The 13,023-nt window shown below is 44.3% G+C and overlaps 1 protein-coding gene across 1 annotated transcript; it reads left to right on the top strand.

Annotated features, from left to right (window-relative positions):
- The first annotated feature begins 1,449 nt into the window (after window positions 1-1,449).
- On the top strand, window positions 1,450-3,431 carry LOC134616976 (tripartite motif-containing protein 16-like). Its single transcript, XM_063462116.1, has one exon. It carries the CDS (start codon window positions 1,758-1,760, stop codon window positions 3,429-3,431), a length of 1,674 nt encoding a protein of 557 aa, XP_063318186.1. The 5' UTR covers window positions 1,450-1,757.
- The last annotated feature ends 9,592 nt before the right edge of the window (window positions 3,432-13,023 follow it).

Raw genomic sequence — 13,023 nt, forward strand, 5'->3', positions numbered from 1 at the left:
AATCAGGTAAAAAGATAATTATTTGTTTTTACATTTATCGAAGCCCAATCACCCAAATAGCAAAGAGAAATTAAAAATGCATGCCATGAAAGAGTTCGGGTCTTAGGAGGTTAACTTCACTAGAGGACTAAAATGTGGAAAGTGGCAAACTCTTGGTGTCTATTATCATGGGTGGTTTTGAATCAATTTGAATCGGGAAATGAGACTTTCAATTGTGCAATTTCTCTTCCAAAATTCATTTTAGTGCAACAAATGCAAAGATACTTTGTGTGTGTGTGTGTGTGTGTGTGTGTGTGCGCACATACATACATACATACATACATACATACATACATACATACATACATACATACATACATGCCTGTGAGTATATTTTGTCTGAATGTGACTTTGAATCTTCCCTTTTTTTCTTATGTCCTCTTCCCTGTTTCTAAAACAGTCATCTCTCAAAAAACAAATACCGTTATCACTTTAAATTTACCTGAGAATCGAGGCTCAAAGGCTACGTTCACACTGCAGGTCTTAATGCTCAATTCTGATTTTTTGATCAAATCCGATTTTTTTTGTCTGCTTGTTCACACTACAAATAAAATGCGACAGCAAACGCGCTCTAGTGTGAACCCTCAAAGCGGCCCGCATGCGCAAAAGAAGATGTCACACACAACGCGCTCTGTTTAGACCCAGAGCGAACAATATTGTTTGACTGATGGCCCTTAATATAAAGACTTCGGACTTTACGTTTCCCAATTTTTGCTTGAAGTTATTTTGTTATTTACATAATAATGTAAATAACCTAATAATTATCCTTATTGCTGTTTTAGAGGAGCGGTGCTTCAAAGGATAGTTGCAGATTTCTGTCAGAATCTGCAGATTATACAGTATAAATAAAATGTTCACGTTTCTCCAACGTTGTCTTCCCAACAGTTTCACTGACATCTACGCTGGATGGCCAGGAAGCGTTTGCGATGTCTTATCGGGCGCTTCTCCGGAGCTGATTATTGGCGTCTGTCTTGTGTCAGTGACGTAAAAGACGGATTTAATGCGACTTGACTATTCAAACAGCAGTCGCTTTCTAAAACATCGGATATGTATCGGATTCAGTACCACATACGAAAGTGACCCAGATCGGATTTGAAAATATTGGATTTGTGCCGTTCACACTGTCATACCAAGATCGGATATGGGTCGCATAGGGTCAAAAAAATCGGATTTGATGCGCTTTCGCCTGCAGTGTGAACGTAGCCTTAGACTCACAGCTTGGAGACTTGAAGTAACTTTTCAACACTGATGTATCACCAGTTTTTGTTCTGTTAGCTAGGGGAAGAAAATTTGTTTTTGTGCATTTTGTACATATCAAAGATATTAATGATGTTCAAAAATATTTGGTCAACTGTATTTTATATTACAGGTGATCATTGTCAAAACTGGCGCCAATTAATATTTTTACCATCTTCATACTGAGCTATCATTTGTTTTTCAGGTTAAACACATGGTCCACTTCCAATCATTCTTATTCCTGGAATAAGTGAAGGGCTGATAACTCCTCCCCTCTTCTTCCTAAAACACAGCAGCTCCAGACTAAATGTATTTCCCTGTTCCCTCCCCTTTAGATCTACAGTTTGAAGATGGGTTTAACCAACATGTGGTGACGTGTAAGAGCTGACAGCCTCCATTCACTTGTTGTTGAGATCAGCGCTCAGACTAGTTTCAGTTATAAGGAAGAGAAACTCACACAGTCACTGACACTGAGAGGAGAAATGGCGGACAAAAAAGTTCAGCTGGATGGAGAAACAATTTCTTGTTCGATCTGTTTGGATCTACTGAAGGATCCAGTTACTATTCCCTGTGGACACAGCTACTGCATGAACTGTATTAAAAGTTTCTGGGATGAAGAGGACAGGAAGGGAATCCACAGCTGCCCTCAGTGCAGGAAGACTTTCACACCAAGGCCTGTCCTGGAGAAAAACATCATGTTAGCAGCTTTAGTGGAGCAGCTGAAGAAGACTGGACTCCAAGCTGCTCCAGCTGATCACTGCTATGCTGGACCTGAAGATGTGGCCTGTGATGTCTGCACTGGGAGGAAGCTGAAAGCCATCAAGTCCTGTTTATCTTGTCCTGCCTCTTACTGTGAGAAACACCTCCAACCTCACTATGATGCAGCTCCATTAAAGAAACACAAGCTGGTGGCCCCCTCCAAGAAGCTCCAGGAGAACATCTGCTCTCGTCATGATGAGGTGATGAAGATTTTCTGTCGTACTGATCAGCAGAGTATCTGTTATCTCTGCTTGATGGATGAACATAAAGGCCATGAAACAGTCCCAGCTGCAGCAGAAAGGACTGAGAAGCAGAAGGAGCTCGAGGTGAGACGACTAAACATCCAGCAGAGAATCCAGGAGCGAGAGAAAGATGTGAAGCTGCTTCAACAGGAGGTGGAGGCCATCAATGGCTCTGCTGATAAAGCAGTGGAGGACAGTGAGAAGATGTTCACTGAGCTGATCCGTCTCATCCAGAAAAGAAGCTCTGATGTGAAGCAGCAGGTCAGATCCCAGCAGGAAACTGAAGTGAGTCGAGTCAAAGAGCTTCAGGAGAAGCTGGAGCAGGAGATCGCTGAGCTGAAGAGGAAAGACGGCGAGCTGGAGCAGCTCTCACACACAGAGGATCACAACCAGTTTCTACACAACTACCCCTCACTGTCAGCACTCAGTGAGTCTACACACTCATCCAGCATCAATATTCGTCCTCTGAGCTACTTTGAGGATGTGACAGCAGCTGTGTCAGAGACCAGAGATAAACTACAGGACATTCTGAGAGAGGAATGGACAAACATCTCACTGACAGTCACTGAAGAGGATGTTTTACTGTCACCACCAGAGCCAAAGACCAGAGCTGGATTCTTAAAATATTCACATGAAATCACACTGGATCCAAACACAGCAAACACACATCTGCTATTATCTTATGGGAACAGAAAAGTAACATTTATGAAACAACAACAGTCTTATTCTGATCATCCAGACAGATTCACTGGCTGGTGTCAGGCCCTGAGTAGAGAGGGTCTGACTGGACGTTGTTACTGGGAGGTGGAGTGGAGAGGGGGAGCAGTCTGTTTAGCAGTTGCATATAAAAATATCAGCAGAGCATTGTACTCAGATGAATGTGTTTTTGGAGGAAATATTGAATCTTGGGCATTACGTTGTGATAACAAGAGTTATGATTTTTCCTTCAACAAAGTCCAAACTCCAGTTTCACGTCCTCTGTCCTCCAGAGTAGGAGTGTACCTGGATCACAGAGCAGGTATTCTGTCTTTCTACAGCGTCTCTGAAACCATGACTCTCCTCCACAGAGTCCAGACCACATTCACTCAGCCGCTCTATGCTGGACTTCGGCTTTCAAATTACGGAGCCACTGCAGAGTTGATTAAACTGAAATAGTCAGAAGTCATTAAGAAACAGTTGTTTAAAATGTGTTTTAGTTTTCACTTCATTTGGTCTTCATCATCATTGCTGAGAGCTCTGTTCTTTTTCATCTCTGCACAGAGATCACCTGTCGCATTTTATTGGTGCAACTTTGACATTATACATTCATTATTTGTTTTTTTAGTTAATAACTGATTTTGAGTGATGTGTCTTCCTCATTCTGAGGAACCATGTGGCTATTACTGCTCTTGTTTAATAAATTTAAACTTCTCTGTGCTCAAGATCTTACCGGAATACTTTATTTGATGTGGTTTATCTGCCATTGCGTGGGGCTTTCCTTTATGCCAGAGACTGATGAAATTGTTCTCACTTTGTAAACAGACATTTGTTTTTATTCGAATGGATTTAAACTTTAATCATCATAAAAATAGTCATTGAGAACATCACTCATTGTTTGATGATTTTTTTAAAAATATATGAATACACTTCACTACTCCTCCAGGAATCGCTACCTTATTGTGGTGGAGTGGTTTGTGTGTCCCAGGGATCCCAGGGGCTATGTTGTCAGGGTGCTTTTGGCCCCTGGTAGGGTCTCCTATGGGAAAGTGCTCTTTGTTGAGGAACCAGACAAAGATTGATTTGAAAGGGATCAAGGGAACAGTTCACCCTGCCCAGAATAGGGTTACCGGAGCCCCGCCCTGGAGCTAGACCTGGGGAAGGTGCCCAAAGGGGAGCATCTGGTAGCTGGGCCTTAGTCCGATCCCCAGCTACCAAGACTATCAGTTGGGAAATGAAACGTCACCTCTCTGGTGGGGAAGGCTCTTGCTAGATATTGTTAGGGTCACCTCAAAGGACAGCTTGGGCTGTAGAACCAGCCTCCTGGAGAGGGGCTTGACTCTGTCATAGTCTGGAGTTGCCCTTGGTGAGAGAAGACAGGCTGGGGTGGGTATCCTAATAATCCCTTGGTTTGCTGCCTGTAGGTTGGTGTTTCCCCTGGTGGATGAGAGGGTTTGTGCCCTGCACCTTCTGGTTGGGGAATGAGTCCTGACTGTCGTCTGCACTTATGTGCTGAACGACAATTCAGAGCACCCAACCTTCTTGGAGTCCCTGGGCGGGGTGCTTGAGTGTGCTCCACCTGTGGACTTTTTTGTCCTAAAGGGAGACTTCAACACTCATGTGGGCAACGGCAGAGAGACCTGGAGGGGGCGTTATTGGGATTAACAGCCTCCAAGATCTGAACCCAAGTAGTGTTTTGTTGTTGGATTTCTGTGCAGTTCACATTTTGTCAATAATGAACACCATGTTTGAACATAAGGGTGTCCATAGGTGCATGTGGGACGAGGACACCCTAGGCTGCAGGTCGATGATTGATTTTGTAATCGTATCACCAGACATGAGGCCGTATGTCCTGGACACTCTGGTAAAGCGAGGGGCTGAGCTGTCAACTGATCACCACTTGGTGGCGAGTTGGATCAGGTGGCGTGGGAGGATGCTGGACAAATCTGGTGCACCTAAACGTGTAGTGAGGGTGCACTGGGAATGCCTGGCAGAGGACCCAGTCGATGAGATCTTCAATGCACACCTCTGACAGAGCTTCAACAGCATTCGGATGGAAGCTGGGGACACTGAGTGGACAATGTTCAGCACTTCGTTGCTGAAGCCACTGCACTGAGCTGCAGCCGCAAGGTGGTTGGTGCCTCTTGGTAACCTCAAACCAAATGGTGGACACCACAGGTGAAGGGAGCCACCAGGCTTGAGAAGGAGTCCTGTCGGGCTTGGTTAGCAGAATGTGGCTCAGGCAGTGGCTCAGAGTTCAGAGAGCCATGGAAAAAGTCTTTCGGATTCGAAGAGGTTCTGGCAAACCATCAGGCAACTAAGGAGGAGAAAATGGTGCTCTACCTGCACTGTGTATAGTAGGGCTGCCACAAACGATTATTTTGATAGTCGACTAGTCACCGATTATTTTTGCGATTAGTCGACTAATCAGGTCATGCATCCATTGGACGTAAAACGTACAGCTTATTGCACCAGCATGCATCTGCTCTTATATAACTATCATTAGCTTACAGCTTTAAGTGTTTAAAGTATGTGCTAACTAAAAATAAAGACAAGATGATAGTTTATTAAATTTTAATGAAATTTGCAGATTGTTTCGGTGAAGTTTAATAAACTCCTTGCTATCTAAAATATAACGGGACACCGGAGTATATTCTCGAGCATCTCACACTTCTGATAACCAGCTGTCTGCTTGACGTTTATTCAGCTGTGTAAAAACTATAACTTTAATCTCAGGCAAACAGATTTACTCAGGAACAAATAAAATACTAAAAAAGCCAAACAATAACATTTTTAAGTTATCTAAGTGACTTATGCATGTTTAACCTGAGTAGCGAAAGACGGCGGTGGGTTTGAAAACGATTTGCCGGGAGTCTGGTGTTCTCAGCGGCTCTAGTGAGCCTTTCCCCCGGCTAGCTATCGAGCTAGTGGTTAACAGACGTCTCCGAAAACGTCGGAGCGCTTTTGAAAATATGTGGTGTCTTGATAAACTGAGCAGATATTTGAGGTTTACACGGTTACATTCTCGCCTGAAAATATGTTAAACGTTTATTTTGTGACCCAGAAAGAATAATAAGAGTAATATTAAAACTAACTAGCTGCCGCCATTGTTGACAACTGAGCTGGGCTGCGCTATGAATTCTGGGACAGAGCTACTTCTTCTTCTTCGGGGTTTAACGGCAGCTGGCATCCTTGTACATGCAGTGCTGCCATCTTCTGTTTCAGTCCGTTATTACACTCTTAAATCCTGCTACTTATTCCTGCGTCTTTTGTGATCTTACAAAGCTTCAAACGAAGCGTCGACTATTAAATCAGTCGTCGACGATTTTGATAGTCGACGTAATCGTGACTAGTCGACTAATCGTGGCAGCCCTAGTGTATAGTATGGGTGAAGTGCTGCTGACTTCGACTAAGAACATTGTCGGGCTGTGAAAGGAATACTTTGAGGACCTCCTTAATCTTTAACTTCTGGCGCCCCCCATGTGCGGCAGCCTGTTACAGCAGCTCTGCTCATTCTGAGTTTCTTTCTTTCTCATCTTTTTTCTTCTCGTAATTTTTATAACTAACGTATTAGTAATTAGACTCTACAACCATGTTCTACCGTTTTATGTTAGTCCTGGTCGTTTTTCTTAGTTTTTTTCTACTTTTTTCACCCGTGTCTGGGGACCCAGAGCAGGGATCCTTTGTTTACAGTAGGGATCAGCTGTTAGCACTGCGTCCCACAGCGGTACTGCCGGCGGACAGACTCGACATTCCCAGCGAGCTGAGGAAGAAAAGACGGGGGTGTCGTGCCGGGAAGGAGCGCCGTCGCCCGAGAAGGAGACATTATCGACCATCTCTTCCCTCTGTAATTATTGGAAACGTAAGATCTTTGCCCAATAAGATGGATGAGCTCACGTCGCTAACCTGGTCACAGAGGGAGTACCGGCAATGTAGCATCATGATGCTAACGGAGTCGTGGCTAACACCGCTAACTCCGGACACGAGCGTGACACTACTGGGATTCCAGCTGCTGCGAGCGGACAGGACGAGAGAGCGGTAAGAGGAAAGGAGGGGGACTGGCAGTGTTTGTGAATGACAGATGGTGTAACCCTGGGCACATCACTGTAAAAGAACAACTCTGCAGCAGAGACATTGAGCTGTTAGCCGTTAGCATGCGTCCGTACTACCTGCCCCGGGAATTCTCGCATGTTATCGCGATAACAGCTGCTGGACATCGACAGCCTTACTACATGCATTACTGACTATATTAATTTCTGTGTGGATAACACCGTACCTACCAGGACTGTACGGTGTTTCTCCAACAACAAACCTTGGATTACCCCAGAAATTAAAGCTGTCCTCAAGCAGAAGAGGAGGGCCTTCAAATCCAAAGACAAAGAACCATCTCGGGCCACAAACATCAGAACTCTCTGCCTGGGAGGGATGTGAGGTGGGCAAATGAACTGAATCATTTCTTCAACAGATTTGATTCAGCCATGAGGCAGTCTTCAACATCGGCTGCAGACTCGCCCACCCCCACTGCTGCTGTTCCACCTCTGACACCTCAGACACTTCACACCTCCTCTACTCACCCTGCTCACTCCTCCCCACCCGCAATAACAGCATCCAATACACACTCAACACAAGGCTCCAGCCTGTCTCTCTCAACCACCCAGGTTAGGAGGGAACTGAGGAGGATTAAAGCCAAGAAGGCAGCGGGCCCAGATGGCATCAGCTCAAGGGTCGTCAGGTCCTGCGCGGACCAACTGTGTGGGGTGATGGAGCACCTCTTCAACCTGAGCCTGAGGCTGGGGAGAGTCCCACGGCTCTGGAAAACCCTCTGTGTTGTACCAGTGCCAAAGACTTCACGCCCCAAGGACCTCAACAGCTACAGGCTGGTGGCTCTGATATCCCACCTGATGAAGACCCTGGAGCGGCTGGTCCTGGCTCAGCTTCGGCATCTGGTGAGCTCATCATTGGACCCACTTCAGTTTGCCTACCAGCCTGGCATTGGAGCGGATGATGCGGATGATCATCTGAACAACAAACTGGACTGGACTCATAATTCAGACGCCCTCTACAGGAAAGGGCAGAGCAGGCTGTACCTGCTGCGGAGACTCAGGTCGTTTGGAGTAGAGGGCCCACTCATGAAGACCTTTTATGACTCTGTGGTGGCCTCAGCCATCTTTTACGGTGTGGTATGCTGGGGTGGCAACATCTCTGCTGGGGACAGGAAGAGACTGAAGAGGGTGATCAGAAGGGCCAACTCTGTTCTAGGATGCCCCCTGGACCCAGTGGAGGTGGTGAGTGACAGGAGAATGGTGGCTAAGCTGTCATCCCTGCTGGACAACATCTCCCACCCCATGCAGGAGACTCTGACAGCACTGAGCAGCTCCTTCAGTGGCAGGCTGCGGCACCCACGGTGTGGGACGGAGAGATTTCGCAGGTCTTTCCTCCCCACTGCTGTCAGACTCCACAACAAAGACTCCAACTGATCAAACACACACATCCACACATGTGCAATAACACTAAGTGCAATACTCTTTTTCCGACAAAGTCGTATTTTTACTCAGTTGTATAAAGTATCTGTATTCTATTTTTATCCTATTGTATATTTTATTCTATTTATTCTAGGCAAGGCAAGTTTATTTATATAGCACAATTCAACAACAAGGTGATTCAAAGTGCTTTACAGAGACATTAAAAAGAAAAACAAATAAAATTGATTAAAACAAACAAACAAACAAAACAGTATATAAAATCAAAAATTTGAACAGTAGATAAAATCAGAGCAGTAGATAAAATCAGTAGTTAAAATGTAAGTTTTGAAATTTAAGCTTAAAAGTGTGGATTTGGTGTTTTATTCAAATGCAGCTGAGAACAGGTGAGTCTTCAACCTGGATTTAAATAAACTGAGTGTTTCAGCTGATCTGAGGCTTTCTGGGAGTTTGTTCCAGATATAAGGAGCATAAAAGCTGAATGCAGCTTCTCTGTGTCTGGTTTCTGACTCTGGGAACTGATAAAAAACCGGATCCAGATGACCTGCGGGATCTGGAAGGTTCATACTGGGTCAGGAGGTCACTGATGTATTTTGGTCCTAAACCATTCAGAGCTTTATAGACCAGCATCAGAACTTTAAAGTCTATCCTCTGACGGACAGGCAGCCAGTGTAAAGACCTCAGAGCTGGACTGATGTGGTCCACTTTTTTGGTCTTAGTGAGGACTCGAGCAGCAGAGTTCTGAATGAGCTGTAGTTGTCTGACTGATTTTTTAGGTAGACCTGTAAAGATGCTGTTACAGTAATCAAGCCTACTAAACATGAATGCATGGACTAGTTTTTCCAGGTCCTGTTGAGACATCAGATCTTTTATCCTTGAAATATTCTTGAGGTGATAGTAAGCTGATTTTGTTAATGTCTTAATGTGTTTTTCTAAGTTTAGGTCTGCATCCATCACTACACCCAAATTTCTCGCCTGGTTTGTGGTTTTTAGGTGTATAGATTGAAATTCTCTGGTGACCTGTAATCGTTTTTCTTTGGCACCAAAGACTATTACCTCAGTTTTGTTTTTGTTTAGCTGGAGAAAATTGTGGCACAACCAGTCATTAATTTCCTCAATGCATTTACCAAGAGCCTGTACAGGGCCTCGGTCTCCTGGTGACATTGTGATGTATATTTGTGTGTCATCTGCATAGCTATGATAGTTTATTTTGTTGTTCTTTATAATCTGTGCCAGTGGGAGCATGTAAATGTTAAACAGAAGGGGTCCCAAGATGGAACCTTGGGGAACTCCACATGTGATACTTGTCTGCTCAGATGTGAAGTTACCTATTGATACAAAGTATTTCCTGTTTTCTAAGTATGTTTTGAACCAGTTTAGCCCAGTTCCTGAAAGACCTGCCCAGTTCTCCAGTCGTTTGAGTAATATGTTATGGTCAACTGTATCAAATGCTGCACTGAGATCCAGTAAAACTAAGACTGATATTTTTCCACTGTCTGTATTCAGACATATGTCATTAAACACTTTGGTCAGAGTGGTTTCAGTGCTGTGGTTCTGTCTAAAACCTGACTGGAAGGCATCATAGCAGTTATTCTGTGTTAAGAAGTAATTGAGCTGTTGAGAAACTGCTTTTTCAATGATCTTACTGAAAAATGGGAGATTTGAGATCGGCCTGTAGTTGTTCATTTGTGTCTTGTCAAGATTGTCCTTTTTCAGTATAGGTTTAATTACAGCAGTTTTTAGTGATTCTGGAAACACGCCTGACATTAAAGAAAAGTTGACGATCTGTAACAGGTCTGACTCCAAAGTCTTTGAGACCTTTTTGAAAAAACTTGTTGGCAGGACATCTAAACAGCAAGAGGAGGAGTTCAGTTGACCTAAGATGTCCTCCAGGTCTTTGCTGTTAATAGGGTGAAACTGTTTCATGGTGTTTAAACAGTTTTTCGGTGGACACAGTACATATCCTGGATCTGCTGTTGATGTACCAATTGCTTGTCTAATCTTTTGGATTTTTTCTGTGAAGAATTTGGCAAAGTCATTGCAGGCCATGGTCGAATGAAGTTCAGCTGCCACTGACACAGGAGGGTTTGTTAGCCTGTCAACTGTAGCAAATAAGACCCGAGCATTATGACTGTTTTTGGTGATGATGTCAGAGAAGTAGGACCTCCTTGCACTCCTCAGTTGTAAATTATAATTGTGAAGTTGTGAAGTTTCTCTTTATAGATGTCATAATGAACCTCGAGGTTTGTTTTTCTCCATCTGCGCTCAGCTTTCCTGCACTCTCTTTTTTCATTTTTCACCAGTGTGGAGTTTCTCCATGGAGACTTTGTCCTTCCAGAGATAACCTTCACCTTAATGGGAGCAATAGTGTCCATTACATTTAACATTTTAGCATTGAAGCTAGTGACGAGCTCATTGACTGAACCTCTGGACAGGTCAGGTGTTAATGGGAAGACCTGGTTAAAGATCTCACTACTCTTTTCGGTTATACAGCATTTTGTGATCACTGCTGTTGATATACTTGTGTGTGCTGAAATTTTACTTTCAAAGAAAACACAGTAATGATCAGACAGGCCCACATCAGACACAGTAACCTTTGAAATGCTCAGGCCCTTGGAGATCAGTAGGTCAAGAGTGTGTCCTCTATTATGTGTGGCCTCTGTTACATGCTGAGTCAGCCCAAAGTTGCCCAGAGTGTTACTCAGGTCTTTAGTCCCTTTGTCCTGAGGGTTGTCCACATGGATGTTAAAATCCCCAACAATAATTACACAGTCGAAATCAACACAGATCACAGACAGCAGTTCACTGAGGTCATTAAAAAAGTCTGTGCAGTATTTGGGAGGCCTGTAAACATTAAGAAACACAACTTTGGATGGGGCCTTCAGCTGTAAAGCCAAATATTCAAAAGACTGAAAACTTCCAGGAGATAACTGCTTACATTGAAATGATTCATTAAATAAGACAGCAACCCCTCCTCCTCTCCTGCTCACCCTGGCCTCACTGATAAAACTATAGTTAGGAGGGGTCTACCGTATATAGTATTTTATAGTATTTTATTGAATTCTGTACAGTTGTGTACAGTATTTTATTCTTATTGTATTCTAACTTTTGCACTGTCCACTTCCTGCTGTGACAAAACAAATTTCCCACGGGTGGGACTAATAAAGGTTATCTTATCTTATCTGATCTTATCTTATCTAACTGGTAAGTCTCCCATTGAACAAGTAGAGTCTGTGAATGAGGGGGATAGCTCATCTATCTCCGGGGGTGAGGTCACCCTTAAACAACTCCTTGGTGGCAGGTCCCCTGGGGAGGATGAGGTTTGCCCTGAGTCCCTGAAAGCTCTGGACATTGTAGGGCTGTCTTGGTTGACACGCCTCTACATTGTTGCATGAAGATCAGGGGCGGTACCTCTGGATTGGCAGACCTGAGTGGTGGTTCCCATCTTTAAGAAGAGGCACTGGAGGGTGTGTTCCAACTACAGGGGGATCACATTCCTCAGCCTCCCTGGGAAGGTCTATGCCACGGTGCTGGAAATGAGAGTCCGTCCATTAGTCGAACCTCAGATACAGGAGGAACAATGAGGTTTTCGTCCTGGTCGTGGAACACGGAACCAGGTCTCTACCCTGTCGAGGATACCTGAGGGTGCATTGGAGTTTGCCCAACCAGTCTACATGTGTTTTGTGGACTTGGAGAAGGCATTGGGTGATGGACTCTCACAGGTCTGCCCTTTGTCACTGATTCTGTGCGTAATTTTAATGGACAGAATTTCTAGGCATTTTCAAGTGGCCGAAGGCTTTAACTTGGGTAGTCTCAGAATCTCATGTCTGCTTTTTGCAGTTGATGTGGTTCTGTTGTTCATCGGGTGATCACCTAATGCTTGCGCTAGAACAGTTCACAGCCAAGTGTGAAGCGGTGGGACTGAGAATCAGCACCTCCAAATCTCAGGCCATGGTCCTCAGCCGGAAAAGAGTGGAGTGCCCACTCTGGGTCAGGGACGAGTCCCTGCTCCAAGTAGAGGAGTTTAAGTATCTCGGGGTCTTGTTCACGAGTGACAGGAGAAGGTAGTGGGAGATAGACCGACAGATTGGTGCTGCAGCTGCAGTGATGCGGGTGCTGTACCAGTCTGTTGTGGTGAAGATGGAGCTAAGTGTAAAAGTGACGCTCTCAATTTACCAGACGATGTACGTCCCTACCCTCACCTACAGACGTGGACAAAATTGTTGGTACCCTTCGGTCAATGAAAGAAAAACTCACAATGGTCACAGAAATAACTTTAATCTGACAAAAGCAATAATAAATTTAAATTCTACAAATCTTAACCAATGAAAGTCAGACATTGCTTTTTAACCATGCTTCAACTGAATTATTTAAAAAATAAATAAAGTTTTTCTTTCACTGACCAAAGGGTACCAACAATTTTGTCCACGTCTGCATGGTCACGAGCTGTGGGTAGTGACTGAAAGAACGAGATCGTGGACACAAGTGGCAGAAATGAGCTTCCTCTGAAGGGTGGCTGGCATCTCCGTTAGAGATAGATCGAGAAGTTCAGCCATCCGCAAGGGGCTCAG

This window comes from Pelmatolapia mariae, linkage group LG3_W (assembly GCF_036321145.2).
Source record: "Pelmatolapia mariae isolate MD_Pm_ZW linkage group LG3_W, Pm_UMD_F_2, whole genome shotgun sequence".
Taxonomy (NCBI): Eukaryota; Metazoa; Chordata; class Actinopteri; order Cichliformes; family Cichlidae; genus Pelmatolapia; species Pelmatolapia mariae.

Bases quoted from the DNA above. Each gene is read 5' to 3' on its own strand.
- LOC134616976 (XM_063462116.1), top strand. From the start codon at position 1,758: ATGGCGGACAAAAAAGTTCAGCTGGATGGAGAAACAATTTCTTGTTCG.